The following is a 26,296-nucleotide window of genomic DNA, read 5'->3' as shown; positions in this document are numbered from 1 at the left end:
TGAATCCGACTGGATTCTCGGTATCGGCCTGGAAGGCGGTCGGGATCTTCTCGGAACCGACACGGCGGGCAGTAGTCTATAACAGGTGCGATCGTAATCTTGATCTCTCACTGGTTGCAAACTCGGTAAGTATTAGACCAAGCCCCGAGACGAGTAGAGGCTAGAGGCAAGGGCTTCAGGGGTCCACTATGTCTCGGGCCGCGGAGATAATGGAATCTCGACAGTACCGGAGGAGCTCATGAACAGACTATCATACACTCGTAATAGGCTATTGGTGTCCAACCTAGAACTACCTAAAGACACTAAACAACCTAATTAACTTAAAAAGATAGGCCTTCAAAATAGATATTATTATATTAAAGAATTATTATTACTTATATTATATAAAAGTTAAAGTATAACTAACATATAATTAAATAAAACTTATTTTTATAATCTCTTTTGTGTTAAATGTCTTAATATTAATACTATACAGAACCTACTCCCTGGTTCTGCTAGCCCCGCTTCCCCGCATCCTTTCCCCAGATCTTTTCCCCAGACTCAATAAGCCAGTGGCGGCCCGCGGTCCTATATCAACACTGCCCCCGGCGGGGGACTATAATAACCTAGAGGAGACTAACTTTAGCAAAGTTTGCCTTAAATATGAACTTGCCTCACGATTGAGAAGTTTTCCCCCAATAAATCTCATATCTGGTGCTTGCTGCATAAACAAATCAATACTTCTACAATTATGATTCTCAACGCTGGGATCTTAGGCGACAGCGCCTGGTATTATCACCCCTTTACTGTTATCATACTTGCATGGATTGGCTTTTTAGCTATTCTTGTCGTCTATCGAATTCTTTTCCACCCACTTGCGGCCGTTCCGGGACCTTGGCCAGCAAAGGTGACCGGACTCTACCGCACATACCTTTATTGGAGAGGTACATTCCATGAAGATATCGTAAACCTTCACAAGAAATACGGAAAGGTGGTCCGTATCAATACCGATGAAGTTTCTACCGTCGATGCCGTTTCCCTCAAGCAGATATATGGCTTCGGAAACAACAATGCTCGGAAGCATCAGTTCTACGATGCATTTCGGCTCGACTTGCCTGACGCTTTCAATGAGATTGACCCAGCGAACCATGCTCTCATTCGAAAGCGTTCCTCAAACGCCTACGCAATGTCCTCCATCATCGCCTACGAACCTTATATGCAAAGCGTACTCGATCTTTGTTGGTCGAAAATCCGAGAGTACCTAGCTTCGAACGACGGTCAGCCAATCGACATGTCAAAATGGTCTCACCACCTTGCCTTCGATTTCATCTCCGACCTAGTTTGTGGCCAGCCTATGGGTCACTTGAGCCAAGGAAAGGATGTCGGTGACATCAGAGCAACCATCAACCGTATCACAAAACTAGTCGTCCTTCTCGGGGACATTCCCACACAAACTGCTTTCCTCAGAAACCCGGTCATCACCTTTATCCAAAGTCGTATCCTCAGGATCAAGAACCCAATGGAGGGTTTCTTCCAGTTTTCGGCTGACCGGGTTCGCGATCGCGTCACTGGCAGAAGTGGCGTGGATCGAAAAGACATGCTGTCACATTTCACCTACGCCAAGCCAACCATGGAACCTACCGCAGAAAATATTGAGAGGGAAATCCTGCGTGACGTACAAACTGCATTGTAAGTGCAAACACGGCTCCTCCTGTCATACCCAAATGGCCTCAGTTACCGCATTTGGTGTTGGTGCATTGTATCTAATGTCTCTATCTCTTCTAGTGGAGCCGGCTCAGACACGACATCAATTTCCATGAGAGCTATCATAGTGTATCTGGGTTTGCATATCGATATATACAAACGGCTACAGAAGGACATAGACGGCTTCTACACTGCTAATGAACTCGGAGCCCTCGAGCCGCTCACCTTCAACCAAACTAAGAAGATCCCTCTGATCCGAGCAGTCGTTGCTGAGGCAGTAAGGCTTGTCCCTGCTATCTGCGGGCAATTGCTGCGTGTGTCTCCCGGCATCACAGTGGACAAGTATTGGATTCCGCGTGGGTATACCATTGGTATTAGTGCCATGGCAGTGAACAAAGAACCATCCATCTTCGGTGATGACGCCGATAAGTTTCGACCGGATCGCTGGCTGGAAGGCAGTGATGCATATACTCGCCTTGATAATGCTAGCATGACGTTTGGGAGAGGCGCAAGAGGTTGCTTAGGCAAGAACATTGCTCTTGTATGTGTTGTCCTACCTTTTACGCTCCTGTCTATATTCCCGTCAAGTCATATTCTATCTCCACCAGTAACATAAGTCCCCAGATGCGTTGCTGAGATGAGGTGCTAACGATTTGTTCCACTAGGTTGAGCTTCACAAATTCACGGCTCAGTTTTACCGATTTTTTGATGTTGATCTTGTGGATAAAGAAACACCTTGGAAAAATGAATTTTTTATGATTGTAGATCCCCTAGATGTTCGTGTGAGACTGAAGGAACGGTTTAAATAATAAAGCGCTCGCGTGGTATGGGCAGGATATATTATCGTCGGCAGAGTATGAGTCTATGGCAAAGAATGGCGATAATGGCCTGGAAGATAGCTGCATTCGATATGGTCCTGTAAATAACAGTCGGGATGGCAGGACTGAGAAATCCCAATGTGTAGTTTTTAGGAATAATGAGCGATAGAAGTATCGAGAATCTCGCTTTGCATATAGCCTGGTAGTTTATGAGTGCCTTGTCTGTACTTTAGTGTAAAAAAGAGGAGCTTGATATCTCGTCTTGATTAGAAGGTCTGTAGTTGACCCTGTGAAAATATAGCTATCAACATCTGCTGCAGGCTGTTGTATGCGGTTCACCTGGACGTTAGACTGGGGCATAGTTACCCTTAATTTTTTCCACCTAGCGGCCGTTGTTCAGTTTAGCTGTATCTATCTGTTAGGGGACTGGCACCATTTGCATAACCTTTGATATTGGCAAAGTTCGTACAAATGCAATCGTAAACTCAAGTAGATGTAATATTTATATTGTGTTCAACATAATATATCCTACTTCCCAGCGACGAACTCGCTGACAGCCTCCAGAAGCGCGTCAAAGCCGATGGACTCTTCATACCGAAACAAGGCTGCCCGCCTACCGACACCTTGCGGCTCGTCCTTGCGTAATTCCCCGCCTCTAGCGTCATTTCCATAAACTAATGCCACACGATTGTCGCCTGAGCTCGCCTGCCATGGCACTTGGCCGGCGACAAATTTGATAATATTGTCACCGAACCCCTGTGCCACTGCCTTTGTCCATGGGGGAAGGAATTGGTCAAAGTTCTTGAAGAGAAACGTGACATCCACAGCGTGCGCAGCCTTTCCTCTGAATGGGCCGTCCCATGGATTGGGTTCGTTCAGATGATAAATGTATTTTGTTCCCGGGAAGAATTGTGCGAATACATCGCAGGGAAGATAGAATGAGAGGTCGTTGGCGAGGTGTGAAATTGCAAGGCACGCTGAGCCGTCATCCACAGCATTGGATATACCGTAATCGTCAAGCAAGGCGGCGATGGCTAGCTGCTTGCCCGGAATGGCACGATTGAGTGAGTTCGAGAGCTGTTGCGCGATCTTCGAACCCCGTGCAGTCAGGGAACGCAAGAACACACTAGCCTAGTTATTCATAGATCGTATCAGTCAGCGAACAATTGAAAGCCAGGGACAAAAATCATATCTCACATCATATTCACAATCGCCAAACACGATTTCTTTGCACCATTCTAGTCCAGGCAGTCGGGGTTGTTGTGCATTTGACCAGTCCTTGGCTTTCTCGAAACTGATCTGCTCTTTCAATAGGTCATGGTCCAATGCTGGGAGCGAAGGTACGGAAGGGGGCGTTTTGAGAAGCAGTTCGAGGCTGTCTCGGTCCTCGATGGCTCGTAGTCTCTCTTCTCCAGAGATGTCTCCAAAGCCTTGTGCTTTGCAGAACTCCTGATAAAACTGTTCATAAGCGTCCAATGATACTGGTCTACGAAGAAGACAGGATCCGGATAGAACGACCATCCGCTGGAAGAGCTTTTCTGAGCATTGAAGGAGACTAGTGACAGAAACTTTGATCATCGGCATCAGCGCATCGTCTTTGATCAGGCTAGCCATTCATTAGGCGTGTGCAACTTACCTCCTCCGGCGCTCTGCCCGATAGCAGTGACTTGATCGGGATCACCTCCAAATCCTTCAATGTGCGCTCTAACCCACTCGAATGCGACCTTCTGGTCCCGAAGACCGTTGTTGGCCTTGAAGCCTGCTTTGCGTAACTCCTCTGAAGTCAGAAAACCAAATATATTTGTACGGTAACTGCAAACAGTCAGACCATGGATTACCAATAACAGTATCCTAGAGGAAGCATACTTGATCACCACCCCAATTATGGGGAGTTGCAACTCGACTGACCGACGAACGATCTTGGCTTGGTCATATTGCGGCCATGTCCCAGAACCAAAGGCCAAGCCACCGCCATGAATGAAAACAAAGACGGGCAGTTTCTTTCCTGATCTTACTCTATCACATGGAACGGTGACTGAGAGGTTGAGACACTCAATATCTGACTCTGGTGGGAAGTCGGGGATTGGTAGGCTATGCTGGATCAGGCCATGCTCGAGTTGACAGCCATTCGGAATGCCAATGGCAGCGGGTCTATTTGTGTATTTAGATGTCAGAGCTGAGCGGCGGAGAGAAAAACAAGCCAAGGAACATACCCCACTGATTTGGCATTAACAAGACCTGAGGATGCCTGGCCATTGTACAGCTTTGGTGTCCCAAATCTGTGATCTAATGAAGCGTACCTACTTGATACCAAGGAATTGCGTGACATTTCCACTGGCTAGGCCTTCGATGGTACCTAATGTTGGGTGTTGAAGCCGGCTCATTTTGTATAACAATGTTGATCTGTACAATACAAGGGCAATAAGGTAAGGAGCTTGGATTTATTACTTCTAAAAATAGTCCAAGATATTACTTATTCAAACGAACTGCCTGGTAATAAACTAATTGTTTTTTCCTTTATAAGTTATTTCGCGTTACTAGCATAGTCGGCTTTTAAAACTAGTTACATGTGTCAGGGAGCCACTCGGAAAGTCGAGGACCCAGCTTCCGGAGATCGATTCCGCCCCATTTTCTGAACCGGAACCCCTCTTTCTCATGGTTATCTCCGCAACCGCACCACAAAGCCGACCTGTCAGTCAGTCTAATATTACTGGAATCCTAGCAACTAAGCCCCATTTCCCGGAAGCCGGAAATATAACAAACACCGAAAGTCTGTTTATACATGAGGCTAGCTTTAACAGACCTAACGGGTGTGTCGGACCCCTCTTGCAACTGTCTTATATCAATCCGCTAGGTGATCCAGTTAACCTACAGGTACTATTAGCATATAAAGCCCGGGGTGGCGGTGTCCTGGTTTGTGGGTAGCCGGGGAGCCGAGTCGATGGATGTAGTGCTCCGATTCCGAACCCGAGCCTCCGAGGTTTAAGAGCAAGCCAACCGGCAGGATGATAAGTATTATAAGGGTCGACACTAATGCGCGTCACTATTCGATATTTTAATCAGATTCCATCTTCACATCTGCCAGCGCCTCAGCTACCCTTTGCGAAAAATGGCTTCTGGAAATACTGCGACTCAGAATTATGAATGGATTATTCGTCTGCCCCTTCATGTAGGGGGCGAAAGTGGAATTCCAGTATCTCGGGAACAAATAATGTAAGATCCCAAATATTCAAAGATAACAATTACTATAACAGCATGGCTTACTTGATATTCAGAGAGCACAGGGAGCGCACTAATCGGGAACCCGACTATTGGCTCTGTGCAGGTGAGTCGGGCTATTGACTGCTGCTCCTGAATAGTTACAATTGAGAACAAAGACTAATTCAACTTGCTGCTAAATCAGGGGTTGTTGTGGAGAATCCTGCAGCTGACCTGCATGAAGCACGCTTTAAATATAGCACTATGATTGTGAGCGCACCCTCAAAGGAGGATGTTCTCGCTCGTCTTCGCGATGATTGTCTCTACCCTGCACATTGGGATGTGGACAATGCAGAAATTGAGCCTTTTATCAGTGTGATCAGGAAAGGGATAGATCCTCCAGTAGTGGATGGCAACTTGCCCGCCAAATGAAACCCGGGATACCGGTGCTGGTGGTCTCCTTCTACAATCCTCTCAGCCGTTAGCGGTTTTGCAGATGCCGTTCCTGTTAACTCCAGGCATATAGGTTCTGAAATATGGATTCGGATCTGAGACCACTGCGACTTCTATGTCACGATCAGGGTTCAAATCCACGACACTCCACGACACATTTGTGAATATGGCGTGGATATGGATGCTGACTAATAACTTCGATGTGGAATGGGTGGAAATGGATCCATTATGGAAATGAATCCATATTGTGGAATTTGTGGAATGAAACCTACTTTGTCCAACAATGGTAATTAGTGGGCCGCATCCAGGTCTTGGTCGTCGACGTTTTTGTCACTCGTCCATTAGAATCCTATCTAGCGACCCGATCAAACCGGCACGCAACCAACTCCGTAGTGTCTGACAAAGCCCAATTGTACTGGCATCTAGCCTATTGCGGCTCTTGGTAACCATGCGGCCAGTGGTCGAGAATAGCCTCTCACACTCGGCTGGCATTGGTGGCACAGTAAGCAGATCCAAGGCCATTCTAGACAACCGGGGGTATTTGAGCCGCCTTATGTGCCAGTATTCGTAGGGATCTGTGACAGAAGCATCAGCATCCTCGATATCACGCTGCCACTGCTCGTATTCATCAAGATCCAGACCGCCAACCGAGGACCTAGGGGATTGAGCTGGGGATTGAATTGGCGACTCGGTAACAGAAATCCCTCCAGCCGTCAGTCCTCGCTTCTTTGTGCGCCACGCTGTGAACTTGTTTCTTGAGGTCTTCAGCCGCTTATTGGCAGGCAACTCAATCTCTGGGTCATCAACCTCCAGGTCCCTATACTCTCTCTCCCAGAGATCCTGGACCATCTCCTTCGCCTTGGTAATCCACAACTGTCTTTCGTCGTCGTCTCCCCACAAATCGTCAAACAGTGCCCACCGGTAGGCAGGATGAAGAACTGCGGCGCCATAGATCAGGGGGCTGTCGTTCAGATGCTCGTAGTATTCGTTCAATTTGAGCCAGCCCAGGTTGATGTTGACAGCGAGATGATGGCCGTCCGGAAAATTGGCGACTGCTCTTTTCCCGGATTCGAGGGTTTCGAGAAGAAATTCGTGCGCGTGAACGAGATCCCAGCTTGTTCCTGTACAAGTCAGCTGTTAAAATAAGAATCGGGCCGCTTTTGAGAAGTCTAAGGCTTACCAGACAGTGGAGGGTCGATCTCGTTTTCTTCGACCTTTCTCTGGTGTTTTCCCTGTCCATCACCCTCAAGGCCTCTCACAACCAGCTGGAAGTCAAGCAAAATGTCGTAAAGAGTCCCGAGCACATGCCAATCATCAGCTGTCATGCGATTCTATTCCTTCAGGAAGAAGGGCAGATTGGAACCCTTTTTGATGTGGCCAGCTCTCGTCAAGTTAACCTTCTCCCACTCGTTTGATGCTCTCTGGACAAAAGAATTATAAAATGGCCTCAAGGCGAGAGCGCGCTCAATCATCGAGAATTGAGAAAGCCACCGGGTAGCATTGTCGACCACAACTCCAACTGGACGGTGTTTCTTGAGCTGAGCGTCATCAGAGAGTTGGCTCTCGACAGCTTGTACCTTCTTGAGCATATCGGTCCACGTGTCCGATCTGCTCACCTCCTAGGTCTTCGTGAGTATAACAAATAAAGCAGGTGACTCAGCCACCTACAACAGCAAAGTTATGCCATTTTCCAACAGAGCCTCGCCTCCTCCACTTGAGGCATGGCAGTTAGATTTGTAAAGTTGAGTTCGACGAGTGATTTTCAAAAAACAAAAAAACAAACAAAAAAAAAAAGAAATGGGGGGAGCAGAGGCGAAGATGGCCCAACCCAACATGGTCTGCACTCCCTCACGCGTTTCTTTCATGCGTGATCGCGTGTTAGGTCTAATTGTCAACAAAGAAGTGCGTGGAAGTGAACGATGGCCAATAAAATGCCAGCTATCCCTGCTTCTTATATAGGGTAAGGCCGAGTTCTGCAGCTTTCACGGGGCTAATAATTAACAGCCCAATATAGATAATACCTATATTGCCAATATGGACATCCTCATATTATATTGTCACAATATCGTAGACTTCATATCATATTATCACAATACCAGAAAAGGCATATTATATGGCATGTATTGCAATATACTACTTTATTGCCATATTATTCGCAACACTGTTTGCGGACTTCCTGACCTGACCCGTCCTCTTCGACCTATTCTCATCTTCCCACTCCTGTTTGTACTTTACCACCAGTAAGATAAGATATGGTCGAATTTTGAGTGCCCTACGGATCATGTACAGTTGGGAAAGCCAGCGGGTATTATTGTCTCGCACCACGGTAAGTGGCTTCCTCGATCGTTCCCTTAACGAACTGGCTTTGCTGATTGCATCTTATTGAAGATCTCGCAGCAAGTACATCAATCTGTTGGACCGAAAGATGTCATAGACAAGGTTATGAAGCTTCCCAACGGGGCCCTTGCTCCTCCATGATTCCCAGTCTGCTTCCGGCAGGGCCGACGCGCCGGAGAGTTGCTCTTCGAAAGCGCTTGCGTTCTTGCCAAAGAGCAACGCCTTTGCTGACAAGTTGACTGTGTGACCGAAACAGCGGCCTCGGCGAGACGCACCAGTGAAGCCTAGTTCACGACCAATGGCCCCCATCGCTGTATCATTATTCTCTGCGTTGTCAAGCGTGAAATATCCTATTTTCTCGGTAATGTGGTAGGCTGTCAAGATATCAAGGACTTGAGCTGCAATATTCGATCCACTGTGGCGTACGGAAACCTCGGGCACACCCAGCACAATCTTACGGGGCTTGTTGTGCTCATCTCTGAAGAAGCAAGCGATTCCGTACAAGGTATGCCGGTTTCCCGACGTCCAGCCATCGAAAGAGATGTGAATCAGGCCGGGAGATTGTCGAAGGACGTCGATAACGGTGTGGCGGTGTCGCTGATACTCAGTGATAATCCTGGTCCTGAGGGTATCTGCAGATAAGTGGCCACCACGTATTGACACTGATGGACTAAGATAATCGAATATGGCTCGGAGATCCTCGTCTTCGACCGTGAGAAAGGAAAGATTACTCTTAACGATCCATTGCATCACCATCCGTTGAAAATGGTCCCTGTCAAAGTTCTTGACGAAGGAGTTCGCCATGGCCTGCTCCCGCGGCTTTTCCGGATCGAGCGTCAAGGTATCAGCTATTGAGCGGTGCTGCTTCTCGACGCTTTCCGCTTTCAACTGCGTCGGAGACTTCGTCTTGCCCTCTGGCGCCCGAATATGATGTTCTTTGAACAGATGTTTGCTGGCATTTTGAAGACCAGTATGTGTGAAGTTCTTCGGCTGGGGGACTCGTTGGTGAATGCAGAGTTTGCATACCCATCTTCGCTCATGAGCCCGCTGGATATCATACCCGTAGTCCCAAGTCCAGGAGGAGGTGTCCTTTGCGCGCTCGGAGAAGAGCCAGCCGCGGAAATGACGAAACAGACGTTCTTCCTGTAGCTGTTGGGCATCAGCTAGTAACGTTGATGGTGAAAGAATTGGTGGAGAGGTCTCAACGACTTTGTCTTCTAAAGGATCGGCCATTACGGGAGGTGTGAATGCGTCAAACAGATCGATGAAAATTTGGACCTGTACGGGAAATTACCCCAGGATATCCTCTATAACTAACGTACATGATAAGCGGGTGCAACACAACATCACAACATCTCAGATAGAAATAGCAATAAAAACACAACAGACTATTAATTAAGTAAAATTAATCGCTATATTCTTCCATAGACATAGCGACAACTATCTGACAGGTCCTTGCATTATGTCCTGTCTTGCCGCACGCTCCACAGCGCCTTTCCTTCATTCGCGTAGGCCCTCCTTGACCACCACTTCTCGATGGTCCAGCCACCGCCTGCGCATCAACATCCGTTTGATCAATTACTTGCCTTCCTTCCTCTACTGTCATCACCCCTCCTTTCTGTAGCCGGGTTCTTTTTGCCCTCCGCCGCCGGCTTAGTATCTTATTTGCCTGTTCAAGATCTTGGACCCTGGCCTCTAATAAGGCAACCTTATGCATAACTATCTTTGTTCCCTTGGAAGAGGACCTCAATGCTTCTAGAATCGACTCTGGAGAGCTACTTTTATGCCTTTTGATTCTCCTTTCAAGATATTCAAGCTGAGAGTCGGCTTCAAGGATAGTCTTTGGGGTCTTTGAGACCCAAGGGGTCGAGGGCAAGGCTCGGACCCACTACACTGCAAATCCACGTGGACCACATATAAGTGGCCCATCTCTATTACATCCACTTGTCGGCGCTCAGATTACTCGTTGGCTAGCCGGGAGGGGGTGCCAACTAAGCAAGCTTAGTTGGCCACAAAAGTATGAGACAAGGCGAAAAGTGTGAGACAACCCCGCACAGGCTGCTGTCGCAAAATCATGACTTTTGCCCGCCAAAACCAATGATTTCTAGGACATCAATCAGTAAAAAAGTCATATATCACGTCCATCAAAATTATGCCCTCACAATCAAATCTGAGAGCTGCTCAGGCCGTTGTTCTTTCACGCCAGCGACTTCGCCGCGGTCTCAATCGTGATGCTGCCGGCCGCCGAAAGAAGCCACTGACTCTTCGTGCTGCTGAAGCTCGATATGCCGGCTCTGCTCGTGCATCTATCGGCCGCATCGTCAAGAGACTTGAGGCTGCGAATACCGTAGATTATGAGGATGTTGTCGATCCTAAGATGGGGCGCCCGCGGCAACTCACGGATGAGGAAGAAGAAGCTATCGTGTGTTATATCATCTGGATGGAAAAGTCAGGCCTGCCTGCCTCCAAGTGGGAAATAGAAGATGCAGCACTTACTCTGCGGCGCCGCCGTGATCCTGATGCGAGACCTGTGAGCAAGATGTGGTACTCTCGCTTCCGCGATGATCATCCTGAGCTTGCGAAATCGATATTGAAGTCGAGAGAAGCTTCGCGTGCCGAATATGAGGAAGGCGGCGTTGATGATACGAAGGAGTGGTTCCAACGCCTCAGCGATGTGATGACGAAGTACAATATCGGTGCATCAGAGACCTGGAATGCAGATGAAGCAGGAGTTAGAGTCGGAATGCTACGAGATAAGATGGAATGCCTCGTTGTACGCACCAAGAAGAAGTCAGCAACAGAGGTATTTTCTCCGCAAGATCGCGAGACTTGCACAGTCATCGGCTCAGGCAACGCAGCCGGCGCAACAACGCCCCCCTGGCTGATCTTCAAGTCGTTGCCAACGCTTGAGTGGGCGTTCATTGAAGGCGATCCTGATATGCGCTTCGCTCAGTCAGACTCGGCATTCTCAAGTGCGGCGATAACGCTCGAGTGGGCGAAGCACTTCAACCGATGCTCGTGGGAGAAATCTGCTACTGTACAGAAACGTCAGCTTGATTTTGAAGAGTGGTTTGGGTGTAATGAGCACCTTCAGGATACAAATAACCGCTTGGTTACTCACGATATGCCTCCCGCGGCGAGGCCTGATGATGAGGCTGTATGGCGGCTGCTCGTTATCGACGGCTTCACAGGCCACGGCTCATTCGAATTACGAGAATATATGATAAAGTTCAATATTCTCGTAGCATTTCTTCCGCCTCATTCAACGCATATACTCCAGCCGATGGATGTAGGCGTATTTCAATTCTGAAGGAAGCGCATCAGAAGAAGCTTCGTGAGGCGTTGCGGAAGGGAAATCTTACCTTTGGCCGGCGTGCCTTTGCAGGAGCTTTTCAGGTATGTGCCTTCTTAATCAGCCTTCACCGAAAAAGGCCCCTTTTCTCACCAAAATCAGGAGATCTTTAATGAAGGCTTCACTGCCGCTCACATCATCTCGGGCTTCCAAAAACGGGCATCTACCCTCCCACAGACCGACCTGCCATAGAATATCTTCTCAGGAAGCAGCTCAAGAAGAAGAAGACCTTCACGCCTGCTCATTTCTCACTTCTTCCCTCAGATATGCGATTTCACGCCGCTTCCAGCACCGCCGAGACCATCGGCGAGCGATATCACGATATCCTCAGTTCTCCTACGCTCGCAGGGCTCCGGCACATTCGCAACATCGTTCATGAAGCTGTGGTGCTTGAGGATGTTATCAAAAGTACGTGGATGATCGAAGAACTCGCATCGAAAAGCGGTATCACGAGAGAAAGCGAGGCCGCCGCGCAAAGACTGTCTCTGACCTTATTCCTACAGTATCGCTGCAAGATCTGCGAGATCAACAAGAGGAGGCTATCGCCGACGATAAGAAGAAGCAACATAAGCAGGGTATACGATTCACACGATCTGTCATCATCAAGGAGATGAACCGCCTCAAGGATGAGTGGCGAGAGAATAAAGAAGTTATCGTCAACGGCATACCAAAGAGGCTGCAGTTCAAGCAGTGGTTGGAGCACACAGGGAAGCAATATGACTATTTATCTATGGATACACAGCGTTCACAAATGACTCAAGCACTGAAAGAAGAGACTGACGGCTATATGATAGATACACAACTCCCTGATGATGTGCGTGAAGCTATCCGCAAGGCACAGTATGCCGCGAAGCCCCTCAGCGCCGTTGATCTCACCGGCCTCCCTCACAGTGATGATACGGTCACTTTCAACCTCACACAAGCACACGAGCACGAGGAAATGGATGAAGAAGACGAGATTCTTCCTGTAATTGAAGTCGCCGGCGGCAGCGAAGTCGAGATGCCCTCATCGCCGCCCTGTGCACCTGACTCTGAGTCATCACTACCTACACTTCCCTCAACTCCTTGTCCCTATCAACACCACACGCAGCTTCATGAGTCACTTCGTGATATCATCAGGGGAATAAGAACGGCACAAGAAGATAGCCTTATTGGCTAAGAAAACAGATATACGGCACATTTTGGCAGGGAAGCTGTTTCCCTTGCCAGAGCATCACCAGAGCCGTCGCAGTCATTTCTCCCACTCTGAAATAGCCAATAAATCAATAGAAGCTTCAAACTACGCCTTTTCATCAGTTTGAGCCTATTTTGACAAGATTTGAGTGTCATTTGATTGAAAAAAATGGTATTTTGGTGCAAATCACGCCAAGTGGGCATCTTCCGGGATGTCTCACACTTTTCGCCTTGTCTCATACTTTTGTGGCCAACTAAGCTTGCTTAGTTGGCACCCCCTCCCGGCTAGCCAACGAGTACTTAGTAATCCACTACACTTGGACCTGAAAGTGGATGTAATGGAGTGGATTTAGGTGGATTTGGGTACAGTGGGATATTCCCTGGCCCTGTACGGTTCATAGTACTTATTTTTGTATGTAATTGCCTATTAAATCGAGGTACCTGGACCCAAGTTAGCCGAGGTCAATCACCCCTACAGCTAATCCATTATACGAGAAACTACCCCTATTGAGCACGTTTTCTACAGGTTTCCTGCTTTGTTTTTGCCAAAAAAAAAAAATTCGACGATGTCAGCCAAACCAGGCCAACCAGGCCAACAGCAGCAGCTCGAGGACCGTCTTTTTCGCCATTTCAGAGGCTGGAATTGGTCAGAACGCGCTCGTGATACTAGCTCTTGGCTGTGGGACTTTGGCTATGATATTCAACGTCATGGCTTACGCAAATGGGCTTGCAAGGACTGTATCCTCGGAAATCGTCCCATTATCGCGAGTTTTACCTCTTCAGGTCTCCAGAACGCGGCAAATCATCTATGGCGTGAGCATAAAACACCAGCACCAGAGGGAGAGAAAAAGAGCACAGCACAGCTCAAATCCGAAGGCGCACTGAAATCGAGCCAGCCGACTATTGCCTCTGTTTTGAAACTGGACGTCAACAAGCCTACGGAACAGAATATCGCGAATAGCTTCATCTCACGCTTTGATAAGCAACACTTTCAGCGTATGCTAGTCGAGTTAATCGTCAGTAGCAACAAGTCATTTTCCTTCGCCGAGAACCCCATCCTCCGAGAAATTTTCGACTATTTGAGTCCCTCCGTTTCGATCCAAAACGCCAACTTGAGTGCCAGGGCTGTCCGATATAAGATCATTCAAGAGTATAACCGCCACAAGCAGACGGTTATCGAGGTGCTGAGGAACTCCCCTGGAGCGCTTCATATCTCATTTGATGGCTGGACGTCTCGAAATAAGCTTGCCCTGTACGGTATTACTTGTTTCTTCAGAGATGAGAAGAATCGGCCATGCAAAATCATGATTGGGGTTCCGGACGCTCATCGTCACTTCGGCTCAACGATCGGTGGGGAGGTTCTCGACATCCTACACACTCTTGGCGTGAGTCCAGAGAAGATTGGCTATTTCACGCTCGACAATGCTGAAAACAACGATACTGCAATGGAGGTCATTGGTGCTGAACTTGGGTTCGATGGCCGACTATGCCGAGGACGCTGTATTGGCCACATAATTAACTTGTCAGCCAAGGCGCTCTTGTTTGGCAAAAACGCTAACGCGTTCGAGCAGCAATTATCAGGTGCATAAGCGTTGTCTGATACTGAATACGCTCAATGGCGCAAAAAAGGACCAGTTGGCAAGTTACACAATATCGTAGTTGATGTGCGTATTAGCCATCGGCTAATTTACTTATTCAAGGAGGTCCAGAGGGTAAGCGGTCTTACTAAATCCTATTCGTCTCATACTAATTTGGTGTATCTAACAGGACGAAATTAATCGCGCCGCCACCCTTAAACTCCGATCGAAGAAACCACTCAAGCTAATTATCGATAACGACACGCGTTGGCTGTCACAACTCTACATGATCCGCAGGGCTCTACGGTTGAAAACCTCTATCGAACTCCTACTGATCAAGTATAAGGCGCAATGGGAGGACGAAAATCGGTCTAAAAATACTGGCCAAGTAACGCAAGCCAAGTTGGCGAAAAAACCACGCATCCTCCGAGACGAGAATCAGCTAACAGACAAAGACTGGGAGGTTCTTTACCATTTGGAGGCTATTCTGACTGTTTTTGAGACCGCGGTAAAGACGCTTGAGGGTGATGGACACATCCGCAGGCGTAAGCAAGGCTGGACTGGCTCCTACGGCAATATCTGGGACGTAGTGCTTGGCTATGAATTGCTGCTTAACACACTGGAAGAATATAAGCAGCTTGCTGCTGACTTTCCTGATCCAGAGCACTTCCGCATCGGAATCAACCTTGCTTGGGATAAGCTGGATGAATATTATCAGCGGTTGGACGAGACGCCCATCTACTATACGGCTATGGCGCTCCATCCAGCTTATCGTTGGGACTGGTTTGATGAAACGTGGGCTCATAAGCCTAGTTGGATTGAAAAGGCAAAGAGACGGTTGCCGACGTCTGGCTGTCCGATTACGCTCATCTCGAGGTTAGAACCAACAGCAGCAGAGGCGACGACGAGCCACCGGCAAAAAGACCTCGGTTTTTCAACCCCTTCGAGAAGAACAGTCGTCTGCCGAACTCAAAACCAGCATACGCAGCAATTATTGTTGGTGACGAGTACCAAGCGTGGCAGACGGATCGTGAGGCCAGCGACGGCAACGTTCGTGATCCAATTGGTTACTGGATCACTAAGCAAGGCAGATATCCTCGGTTATCCAGGATGGCATTGGACTTCCTGACGATCCAGCCGATGTCAGCCGATGTCAGCCGAGTGTGAGAGGTTATTTTCAGCTGCTGGCAAGATGGTCTCGGGGTTGCGTACGAACCTGGATGCTGAGATTATCGCCATTTGTCAGGTTTTACGCTCTTGGTACCGTGCTGGCCTTATCAAGGACCTGGATCCATTGCTTAAGTCACACCTTGAAAGCAAGCTGGATGCCGGCTGCGTGACTCTAAGCGAGGACGAGCTGGCGCTTGCTGAGTCAAAATGGCTATTGGAGGGTGAGAACAGCGCCAGCGAGGTTGACGATTCATCACAGCAGCAACAGATTGAAGAATTAGTGTCAACGTCTGAAAGTGAGGCTGAATAGGCACCGACGAGGTTGTAAAGAGCCTCGAATATCCACTATAAATCCACTTATAAATCCACGTGTGTACATCCATTCCACTCCGGTCGAATATGTGCTACATCCACTTTGTAATTGCCTAAAAATCGTACATCCACTCTACTTGGCCCCAAAGTGGAGTGGATGTAGTGGTTCCGACCCTTGGTCGAGGGGCTAACTACCTCCTCCACAGGCGTTGGAGTCCGCAGCTGCACATCGAGCTTCGAGATTACACTTTGTGGGTCGAGAGGAGCAAGTCCGGCTCCTCTAAAGGCTGCTTTAATATTTTTCTCTGTCATTGTGGCCTGGTAGGCGGTGTAAAAAGCCGGCAAGAACTCGGTTTTGGAAATGTGGGTTACGGAGCATCTGATCAAATGCTCGATTTCTCGCCCGTAAGCCTTCTTAAGCAGGCCAAAGCACCCGACATCAAGAGGCTGCAGCAGATGAGACGAATGAGGCGGTATACAAAGCGTGATGATTTTATTTGCCTTGCAATATCTCTCAAAGTCGACCGAGTGGTGACTTTGGTGTCCGTCGAGGATCAGGAGACGATAGCGATTCTTTGATTGCTTGCTAGTACACCGGTCGAAGTGCTTTAGCCACTCGAGGCCTATCTCGTTATCTGTCCAGCCATTAGGACTCGTCGCAATAGCCCAATCGCCCGGGAGGTTGCTTTCTCGGTACCAGTGGGCGAGGTGATATTGGCCCGCGCCTATGATGAACGGCGGGATCGCTTGGCCCTCGGCATTGATCGCCTGAATGACTGTAATCCATTCCCGGTTTCCAGGCTGCACTGATTTTGGTCTTCCACGCCTTTCAGCACCTGTGACGGCCATTCCGCTCGCAATAACGCCCATCATAAAGCTAGTCTCGTCAAAGTTGTAGATTTCATCAGGTCGGATGCCATACTTCGCAATTACATTTGCTACGAGCCTAAACCAGTTGCGAATAATGGTCGGATCTTCACATTTGGCTCTCTGGTAGTCATATTTACGGGGGAGATGCGTCTTGAGGTCTTTTGTGTCGCTTGACGAAGTTAGAGGCCCAGCGCTTGCCGACAGGCGGCGTCTCGCGGTCGGCGAGCAATCGGTTAGCCATCTCCTCAACACAACGCAGTCGCGGGGGAAACCCTCGCGAATCCAGATCGAGAATGAACTGAACTATGATCTGTTCTTCTAGATCAGATAGTTTGCGTGATTTTGGGATAGAATCACGCGTAGAAAGGATACCCTTCTGCCGGCGATATAAAGTCCAATAACGAACCTGGTAGATGCCTGCGGCGCGTCGGAGACTTAATTTTGGGTCATTTTGAAGGGCACGAAGTGCAAGAAGAATCCTAGCCTCAATATTTGGGTCTGACATATTTGGTGGTTGAAAATTAATTGATTAAGTTGAGAAGATGTAAATTGCGGGATTTTTTGTTGCACTCGCTTGTCTGTTGCACCCGCTTATCATGTACGTTACTGGGGGCCCGAAAATAAGTTAGGAAATACTAAAGTCTGTGTGGCCCTGCCCTCACAAAAGACAGTACCTCCTAACAGGGTGGATCCAGATGTCCAAAACTGGATACCTTGTCCCACTAAAAGTCCACCGCTGCAAAAATCCACTACACCTACATCAACCAGGGTCGCCGATGTAGGGTAGTTGATCACGTCGAGGGTTCAGGTTGATTGATGTAAGTGTATGAGTAATACACCAATCGATCAACCGGTGGGTTTCGGTGTAGTTGATCGGAACCTTGTTCCTAGCTCCTCTCACCACCGCTGCACATCTCCATCTCTCGTCCTTCTTCCTTGTCCTCACAGCGGCCTCGATTGCCTGTCGAACCTCTCCAATCTGCGCCTTATTACTGTCATCGTCGCCCGCTCCGGAGATGTCTATCGTGCAGAACAGCTCCTCTCCAGGGGATGAAAGCGGCGCCGTCGCACGTGACACTTACGTGCGCATCCAGGTGCGCACCTATTGGCGCCCCGTTGCGGGTTGAGGCTGACTAAGAATCACGGAACAAAAGTTTCCCGGTAATAGCTCGGCGTGGTGGCTGGGTTGCTTGCCACGTACGCGATTCTGTGGGGCCCTATGAGGCGTATCCTCCCAGGCGGAATAAATTCATTCTTTACGCGATTCTGTTCCTTATCTTGTGCGCTTTCATCTCTCCCATCTTGAACTCAGCCCATCTGCCATGGGCGTTCAGCCGCAGTCCAGGATAATTGAAGACAATCCAATTGGGGATGGTCTTAACGCCTTTCGAGCTTCTTTCAAATCGATATGTGAAGGCGCGAGCGTCCCCTGCACCCTAGACGCGCTCGAGCAGCTCAGCCAAGAAGGTAAGAAGTGGTAGCCTGGCATTTCTTCCTCGTAATACTCCTCTAACCCTCGTATAGATCTCCAGAACCTCGTCATTGATCTTCTGCTGGCACTTCAAGGCCTCCGAATATCACGCCTACTTCGTTCTAGCGGCAGTGGTAAGAATCTTCTGAGCGATCTGTCAAGACTCAATGCCGCCGCCGTCAACTTGGACGACTTCGACCTCCACCGAATTAAACCTCTCCTACGGCTAACGCTCGCCGACAAACCCGACGATGCGCTTATCTGGAATCTCGTCTATGACGCCGTCACCGAATCCACCCCGCCTCCCCGACAGGTAGCTTCTTCCATCCAACAGACTCCATGGCTGCGCAATACCAGCAGCTTCGCGAACTCGTCCGAGCATCGCAAATATGTGGACGATGTGCTGAAGGAGGAGCTTGGATCTATGTATGTCGGGGTCCGTCACTTTCATAATGCATACCTTGGAGGCGTGGCCGGCCTTGACGCAGCCTCCCAGGCGTTCTTCAAGCAATGCGTGGAAGGCAGCGATCCACTCTTTGAGGACGGTTGGAAGGGATGGCCCAGGGATGCGAACCAGGATGATGTGCTGAGCTGGTTTGCCGACTTCAGCGACAAACTAGCGACATTCGCAGGCAGCCACGGGTCAATCCCAACGCATCGGCATCGACGACGGCCTCTTGCCCAGCCCAATAAGCCAATACAAGGTTCTACAGGAGAGCGCAAGTTGGACGTCGGTTTTGTCAAGGATACGAGTGCTGGGAAAGACTCGCGGTGCCACTGGTCGCAGATCTTGGTGCCTGGAGAGCTGAAGAGCAACCCGTCCGCCGACAAGGCCTCAATGGCGTGGCTTGATCTAGGGAGGTACGCGAGGGAGGTGCTGGCTGCGCAGAATGACCGTCGCTTCGTCTTGGGCTTTACCATCTGCGGGTCCCTCATGAGGGTATGGGCATTTGACCGGCTCGGGGGCATCGCATCGGAGCAGTTCGACATTAACAAAGATGGGCGTCAGTTTGTGTCCACGATCCTTGGCTTTCTCTGGATGAACGAGGAGCAGCTAGGGTTCGACCCGACAATCATGACGGCAAACGGGGAGCGATTCATCGAGGTCGATCGGAATGGTTCGACCGAGCGGATCATCATCGACGAGGTGATGCAGCGGGCGCCTTGCATAGCTGGTCGAGCGACGACATGTTGGAAAGCCCATCCCGAAGGACGGCCGGAGATGCTGCTTGTCATTAAGGATTCGTGGCAATATCCGGAACGAGATGAAGAAGGCGAACTACTACGTGAGGCGACTGACAAGGGTGTCGTTAACGTAGCCCGGTACTATCACCACGAGACGGTACAGATTGACGGGGCAGATGATGACATCCGGAATAATGTTCGAAGAGGGCTGGATATTACGCAAGCTGCGAACTACCGTCCGGAACGACCAATCCGGCGGAACAACGTCGTGTCTGGCACATTGAGAGAGGGTCGCGGCAGCACCAGTGCCAGCAGAAAGCGGTCATCCAGCCAAGCTGGCGCTCCTCTTCCTTCTAGCAAGCGATCTTGTTCCGTGTCTTCAACGAGGGTCACCAGTTCATTACCAAATCGTGTACATCGGCGTGTCATTCTCCGAGACTACGGGATGCCTATCTACAAGGCGAGCTCCCGGTCGGCTCTGCTTGCTGCGTTTGAGCGGTGCATCGAAGGGCATGAATCTTTGCATAGGGCAGGCTTCCTTCACAGAGACATCTCAGTCAACAATCTTATGATCAACGAGGATGATGATAACCCCTCCTGGCCTTCCTTCTTGATTGATCTTGACCTGGCCATCAGGGAATCGCGAGAGGCTGCGTCAGGAGCAAAGGGGAAGACCGGAACACGGGCTTTCATGGCAATTGGGGCGCTCCTGGGTGAGCAACATTCTTTTATGCATGATTTAGAGTCATTCTTCTGGGTGCTATTCTGGATATGCATCCACTACGACGGGCAGGGCAAAGTGACTGGACCAACTGAATTTGAAAGCTGGAATTATGAGAGTGACAACAAGCTGGTGCGATCAAAGGTTGGTACCATAGGCGATGAAAGTATATTTCTCAAGATTGCAGAGGAGAGCTTCAGTACGCACTACCAGCTATTGATCCCATGTGTCAATAGACTGAGGAGAAAAGTATTTCCCAACGGTGAGAGGTGGAAAACTGACGATTTGGACCTGTATTTTAAAATGAAACTGGTATTGCAGGCAGCACGGGAGACAGAGGAATCAAGGTTACATTGAGCGATTTCGAATCGCACGACAGCAGGTGCAGGGTTTTCATACGGAGATTAGAATGACTGAGAAGCGAAGTGCCATTCATGTTGGCTGAGTCTTGTTGAACAAGTGCTGGTGTTGAACGGATCGCGTGCGCCTTGATGTCCTTAATTGTATGTGTATTGTTCAACTTTTTTTCCCCCGCCTTCCTTGGAGAGGGGTCTGCTTATTATGCTTTCCTGAATGGGTCTAGGGTCGCCGACAGCTGACCGATAGGTCACACGATACCCCGTGCGGCCATCCTACTGTTCAACACGCCCCTTCAGCGTGAGGGCCTCGCCGTCATGCTGCTCCCTTCTATAGCTCCTCTTCTAGCTCCCTTCTTCTGGTCATAACGAGCTTCTCCGATAAGTCAGCGAGACGTAGCCGCTGCATAAAGAGTTCAAATTTATCCCCCGGCAGAGCCAGACATCTCAATAATAAATAAATACATAATTTTGACATATTGTTATGCATTTATTATTATGGCCTAATGTTGATATTTATTGTTAAGCTTATCAATAATTATTAATATAGTAGTGAAGGGTCAGGGATGTCGTCGTCGTCGCCTGCGACAGCCATTATCTCGTCGTCTATTGCAACGTAGAGTTTACGGATCAAGTCATTTTTCACCTAATTACTCAGGCATTGCAGCTTCTCGATGGTATCGGTCGAGAGTCGTGCCCTGTCCCAGGAAATTGTCCGCCTTGCACAAGAGAATACCCGTTCTGGGTCGTCTGACATCGCCGGTACACTTAGTATGTCAATAGCCATTTCGTGTAAGCGTGGATACTCAATCCTCTGTTCTTCTCGGCACCACCATTCAAGCGGCGTGTTTGTCGTCATATGTCTTGGCGGAGAATTGACGAATTTTTCGAATTCATCCTCGTCACCAGGTTCATCCAAGACACTCATTGACTGCTTGATACGCTCGTACGGTGTTACTTCCCGTCGTTCGTTACTCAACCGCAGGCTTTCTATCCATACTCCATACTCCATACGGCGCCTTATGGAATATGGAATATGGAATGCAACCCATATGGAACTTAATCCATACATATGGAAACTAAGAAATGACGTCATTTACATTATCAACTAAACCGAATCTGGGTTGGAGCTCTGCCAGCCAGCCGAATCATCTAGCCCCTCTACGTTGTTATCCTCAATACCTTCCGCTTCAAGTAAATCTACCGGGTAACCTTGTGTTATCCCGCTTTTGATCCAACTCTTCATGCATACGTGCTGAAGAAGCTTCCATTGTTCGGCACCACCGTGACTACCCGGCCCGTCAAGACCTGGCAACTCCGACAAAGCTAATAGTGCCTGCAGCGCTTCCTTTGCATCCGGATCTACAAATTTGACGCATATACCAAGGAAAGCTTTGTGATTTGGAGCAGACCACACGTCAGCAGAGAGATGAAGTTTCCATGGTGTAGACTGCAATTTTCTTCGCAACATGTCTTTGTGTACACGAAAGGAATTGGAGACAAGCTTCTGTATGGAGCCGTGAGAAAGGCTGATGAGGTCATCTGCCGCAGGATTGACTGCAGAAATGAGCGCATGAAGCTCTGGCCAAGAACTGCAGTTGTAAGAGAGATTACGGACAGTCACGAGCTGAATAAGTGCCTCCAACGCTGCTTTGTGATTGATGGCATGTCTCAGAGTTTCTTCTCGTTTTGCCAGTTGCTTTGCAGCATGCATATCGCCGGCCTTGGCGAAAGCATCCTGAATCAGACGGTCACGCCGTTTTTTAATCGGATGTTCATGGGCTTCCAGCTCAATGCCGTGTATCTTGAGCAGATGATTCCGAAAGGTCGTTGAAACGGTCGTGGAGTAAGTCGGACTTACACAATGCATGCAGTAGTAAATCTTCTCATTTTTGCGACCGCAACGAGATGGCTCCGAATTGAGGGGCTCACGGGCGTGAGCCCAAGTATTTGCGGTCGTTTTACGCTTTCGAGCCATGCGCTCTTGGACATCGCCGCTTGAGAATCGAGGGTTCGTGCTGAAGATTGAGGAAGAGCACAATTCGCTTGTGGACACTGGAATCCCCGCAGGGTCAGTGGAAGTGGATGTCATCAGCGAGGACATACGCAGCGTCCTTACACAGTGGTGTGTTGGAATTAAAGAAAGAGTGGAGAGTTGGAAAATCGCCCCTGAACGGGATTACTACAGGGATCAAATTTTTTCCGCCGTATTGCCATACTTATGGAATACGACATCCCCGTATGGAATATGGATTAACGCGTATGGATTATTCCATATGGATTAATTAATCCATACGCGTATGGATAGAAAGCCTGGCCCAGGGGATAGTGTATGACATCGGCTGGGCACCTGGCGCTGATACACATCGTGACCCGCCGTGTGTCATTATGATGGTGATAGACAAGTATACCGGGCCATCTTATATAACCACTGATGATAGGCGCGAGGTAGTACCCATACTCCCCGTGAAGCGAGACTTCTTTCTTGGGACGTCCGCGTGTACACGGAAGCAGTTCCCACTTACAGTATCGTACGCCATTGCGGTTCACAAGTCACAGAGCATCACGGTGGACAAGATGGTGACGGATCTGTCTAAATGGGACTTTCAGACAGGGCTTAGCTATGTTGCAGTGTCGAGGGTCAAGATGCTAGAGGGGTTAATGATCGATGCCCCATTTGAACGGGCATCTCTCTACTATGACAAGCTACCTGATGGCAAGAATAGTTCCACGTGAGGCTCTATAAGTCCTAACCGATTAGTAGGTGTTCTGATGAAGGTCCGCGACTAGGACCGGCGGAGGCAACAGCAACTTGATCAGCCCCTTTTCCATCCTCTTCTTTCTTAAAATCTTAACGACATCCACAGTTAGCAATATAAGCAATGCAATATGAAATTTCATCTCAGGCAATCCTCCACAGCATAGAGATACATCCTTCGGACTTTATTACGCCCTCCCCACCTCCGGTGAGGGTGTCACCATATTTTAATAGGGTAATCCAATTACGAGGAGAATTTCAGAACGAGTTCTCATTTGCTGACTCTTCTATGGTAGAACTGATCTATAAACCCAATATCAAAAACCAAGACTAAACTTCCTATAATCCTCTAATGCTCAGCTGCATCAATATCCAATTCCTCGGTGCGTCGCCGAATAAGCAACTTGGCTTGCGAATCAGCTGTTTGCATCATGCCAAAGGCAGATGCCTTGGGAACAACACCATCAGCAAGCTTCCAATCATACTTCAGAAGCATGTGGCAAAGAGCAATCTTGAGCTCGTTGGCGGCAAAAAAACGCCCAGGGCAAGCGTGATTGCCGTAACCGAATCCCAAGTGATCAACGCTGGGGCTGACAAGATGCGGATGCGCGTTCTTGTCTTGCTCAGACGCTTCTCTCATGCGAAGATACCGATACCCATCGAACTTATCTCCATTCTCGTGAAATTCGGAACTCCACATGTGTGTGGTGTCGCAGACGATCCTGGTTCCCTTCTTGATGACATCTCCATTAAGGAGGGTGATGTCTGCCATGGCCTGTCTCCTAAAGGAACCTATAAATATTGTCAGGCGTTAATCTGGTAGAAGCATCAAGTGAGACTTGCCTATTATAATCGGTCTAAGTCTCTGAGACTCTTTATAACGCTATCCATCAATTTCAAGTTGTAAAGGGCAGTCTTCTTCAGTCCATCGGTGGTTATAACGCTGATTATCTCGTGACGAAGCGGTTCGAACAACTCGGGATTAAGAGCAATGTTGAATACTGTTTCCGTAAGCAGATCGGTAGTGGTATGTATGGCCACGAGTGACAATGATATCTGAGAAATTGCGGGATCGTGCTGCTCGTATTCTTGTTTGAACCATTCGATAGAATCATCAAATGGACACGGCTTCCCCTTTCCCATTACTTCAGCCTTGATAGCGTTGCGTTGTTCCAGAAATGGCTTTAAGCATTGTCGTGCCTCTTCAAGTGTGGACCTCAGCGTTTGACAAGACGGTAGAAAATGATGAACATATGGTCGAGCCCATCGAGGATACGTTCGTAGAATATCACCTGTCATGAAAGCTTGAACAGTGTAGTCAGCTGAAAGCTTTACCCATTCTTCGTTGCGACACAAGCCTTCACCCATGAAGACTCGAGAAGACATGCGCGACACAATACGGATAAAGTCTTGAGACGGTTGCATCTCATGCCACTCTAGAGAATCCAGGTCAATCATCAAAGTCTTTCATTGGCAGCATCATGGGTTCCGTACCTGTTGAATCGGTAAAAACATCACGGAATGCCAATGATGCTTCCTCCGACAAAGGTCCAGTGACCTTGGCTAAAAGTAGACATTAGGCAAAGTCACCCATAAATATGACGCAAAAAACTTACTCAAGGCTTTCGTTAAGTGTTTGTTCACAACCTTGGAAATGTTGGGATCGCCATGGAAGGGTTCAAACCCGGGGATATATCCATGAGAGTCCTACTGAATTAGTCGCATTAAACATTGAGAGCTACCGCACATGGAAAACTTACATCCTCGGCGGGAGTTTGGAAGTCCAAGTCTTTGTGACTTTTCAGTTCGCTGAGAAACTGGGGAGGTATGATGACGACTTCTCCCCAATCTGTGTTGGCCCTGTAAGGTTGATCTTTGTACAAAGCTCTGCCTTTAGCGAGGACATTCTTGCTGTCGCCAATGAACTCGCTGACAACACGATTGGTCGTAAGCTCGAAGGCTTTCTTTGGGTTCAAGAACGGGTACTTTCCATTACGGTCGAGGAAAGAATATCTTACAATGAAGATAGTGAATAGAGTGATGCTGCAAAGAATTTCGTACTGGTGGTTGTCCAAAATTATGTTCAGATTGGACAACATTGTGATATTTGTCAAGTTGCCTGGCCTTAATAAATGGAAAATGCAGTTTTGACGCAGATACTTATACTCGATCATGGACAACTTGAACTGATGGTGCAAAAGATTTACACGTTATCTTGCAGCCCGAACTGTATATATCGGGAATCTCCAAGACCCCGATCCCGGGCCCCCTCCATAAGTACCGGGGAACATTAATTGTATATATTGCAAACCTCATTGGTTCAGCCGTTCCATTAAAACGCAAAACCTTGTTAACATGAACCGTTTCATGTACGGTGTAACAGCATTGACTCATCGGCAAACAATGCGCTATAGAAAAGACAGTGGTTATTGGGCGAAGACGTGCCCAGGCAAGAGCGACGTACATCAATCGTATTCGTATATCTTGCAGAGAAGACTGTTGGGAGCCATTCAGGCTTAAGATGCGATTATGCATGATACCTGGCGTAACTCTGTCCATTGCCCAAAACTACATGTTATCTACAGCTCCTGCCACTTGCCAAGTTGCGGACTTTAAGCTTTGAACCGCCGGCCGCTTCAACTACTCCGACGCGCAGATCAATAGTCATGACTATCCTTCCGCAATTTTCGGTATCCGGTTTGTGTTTCTCCATTGTTGAGGCCACTCGGTTTGAAAATCCTCTCTTGGTTTGTGGTTAATTCCCCAATCCTGCTCACCTTCCAGCCATTTTTCTCTTTTACAAATTTTCAGTCGGGGCCGGGCGTTCTCAATTTCCTGGAAGTTGTAAAATGCAGGATCCAT

General features: G+C 48.5%; 8 protein-coding genes across 8 annotated transcripts; 4 read left to right on the top strand and 4 right to left on the bottom strand.

Moving 5' to 3' along the window:
* Positions 1 to 730: 730 nt before the first annotated feature.
* Positions 731 to 2,492, top strand: FPOAC1_013099 (uncharacterized protein; the record flags this gene model as incomplete). The annotated part of the gene is made up of 3 exons (XM_044857441.1): positions 731 to 1,668; positions 1,765 to 2,224; positions 2,349 to 2,492. The coding sequence occupies 3 exons, from the start codon at positions 731 to 733 to the stop codon at positions 2,490 to 2,492; spliced, it is 1,542 nt and encodes a 513-aa protein (XP_044701624.1).
* A 537-nt stretch (positions 2,493 to 3,029) lies between these two features.
* On the bottom strand, positions 3,030 to 4,885 carry FPOAC1_013098 (uncharacterized protein; the record flags this gene model as incomplete). The annotated part of the gene is made up of 6 exons (XM_044857440.1): positions 3,030 to 3,632; positions 3,699 to 4,069; positions 4,138 to 4,313; positions 4,368 to 4,652; positions 4,715 to 4,780; positions 4,806 to 4,885. The coding sequence occupies 6 exons, from the start codon at positions 4,883 to 4,885 to the stop codon at positions 3,030 to 3,032; spliced, it is 1,581 nt and encodes a 526-aa protein (XP_044701623.1).
* A 725-nt stretch (positions 4,886 to 5,610) lies between these two features.
* On the top strand, positions 5,611 to 6,131 carry FPOAC1_013097 (uncharacterized protein; the record flags this gene model as incomplete). Its single annotated transcript, XM_044857439.1, has 3 exons — positions 5,611 to 5,714; positions 5,777 to 5,826; positions 5,905 to 6,131. The coding sequence occupies 3 exons, from the start codon at positions 5,611 to 5,613 to the stop codon at positions 6,129 to 6,131; spliced, it is 381 nt and encodes a 126-aa protein (XP_044701622.1).
* Positions 6,132 to 10,641: 4,510 nt separating this feature from the next.
* On the top strand, positions 10,642 to 13,000 carry FPOAC1_013096 (uncharacterized protein; the record flags this gene model as incomplete). Its single annotated transcript, XM_044857438.1, has 3 exons — positions 10,642 to 11,174; positions 12,047 to 12,249; positions 12,345 to 13,000. The coding sequence occupies 3 exons, from the start codon at positions 10,642 to 10,644 to the stop codon at positions 12,998 to 13,000; spliced, it is 1,392 nt and encodes a 463-aa protein (XP_044701621.1).
* Positions 13,001 to 18,265: 5,265 nt separating this feature from the next.
* Positions 18,266 to 20,561, top strand: FPOAC1_013095 (uncharacterized protein; the record flags this gene model as incomplete). The annotated part of the gene is made up of 3 exons (XM_044857437.1): positions 18,266 to 18,410; positions 18,468 to 20,519; positions 20,557 to 20,561. 3 exons carry the CDS (start codon positions 18,266 to 18,268, stop codon positions 20,559 to 20,561), a joined length of 2,202 nt encoding a protein of 733 aa, XP_044701620.1.
* A 1,223-nt stretch (positions 20,562 to 21,784) lies between these two features.
* FPOAC1_013094 (uncharacterized protein) lies at positions 21,785 to 22,768 on the bottom strand (the record flags this gene model as incomplete). The annotated part of the gene is made up of 2 exons (XM_044857436.1): positions 21,785 to 22,480; positions 22,538 to 22,768. The coding sequence occupies 2 exons, from the start codon at positions 22,766 to 22,768 to the stop codon at positions 21,785 to 21,787; spliced, it is 927 nt and encodes a 308-aa protein (XP_044701619.1).
* Positions 22,769 to 23,783: 1,015 nt separating this feature from the next.
* FPOAC1_013093 (uncharacterized protein) lies at positions 23,784 to 24,206 on the bottom strand (the record flags this gene model as incomplete). The annotated part of the gene is made up of 1 exon (XM_044857435.1): positions 23,784 to 24,206. One exon carries the CDS (start codon positions 24,204 to 24,206, stop codon positions 23,784 to 23,786), a length of 423 nt encoding a protein of 140 aa, XP_044701618.1.
* A 74-nt stretch (positions 24,207 to 24,280) lies between these two features.
* On the bottom strand, positions 24,281 to 25,533 carry FPOAC1_013092 (uncharacterized protein; the record flags this gene model as incomplete). The annotated part of the gene is made up of 4 exons (XM_044857434.1): positions 24,281 to 24,870; positions 24,929 to 24,997; positions 25,051 to 25,141; positions 25,195 to 25,533. The coding sequence occupies 4 exons, from the start codon at positions 25,531 to 25,533 to the stop codon at positions 24,281 to 24,283; spliced, it is 1,089 nt and encodes a 362-aa protein (XP_044701617.1).
* Positions 25,534 to 26,296: the final 763 nt, after the last annotated feature.

Source organism: Fusarium poae (assembly GCF_019609905.1).
Source record: "Fusarium poae strain DAOMC 252244 chromosome Unknown contig_1, whole genome shotgun sequence".
Classification (NCBI taxonomy): Eukaryota; Fungi; Ascomycota; class Sordariomycetes; order Hypocreales; family Nectriaceae; genus Fusarium; species Fusarium poae.
Note: the sequence above shows the minus strand (reverse complement) of the source record. Positions and strands in the feature narration are given on the sequence as shown.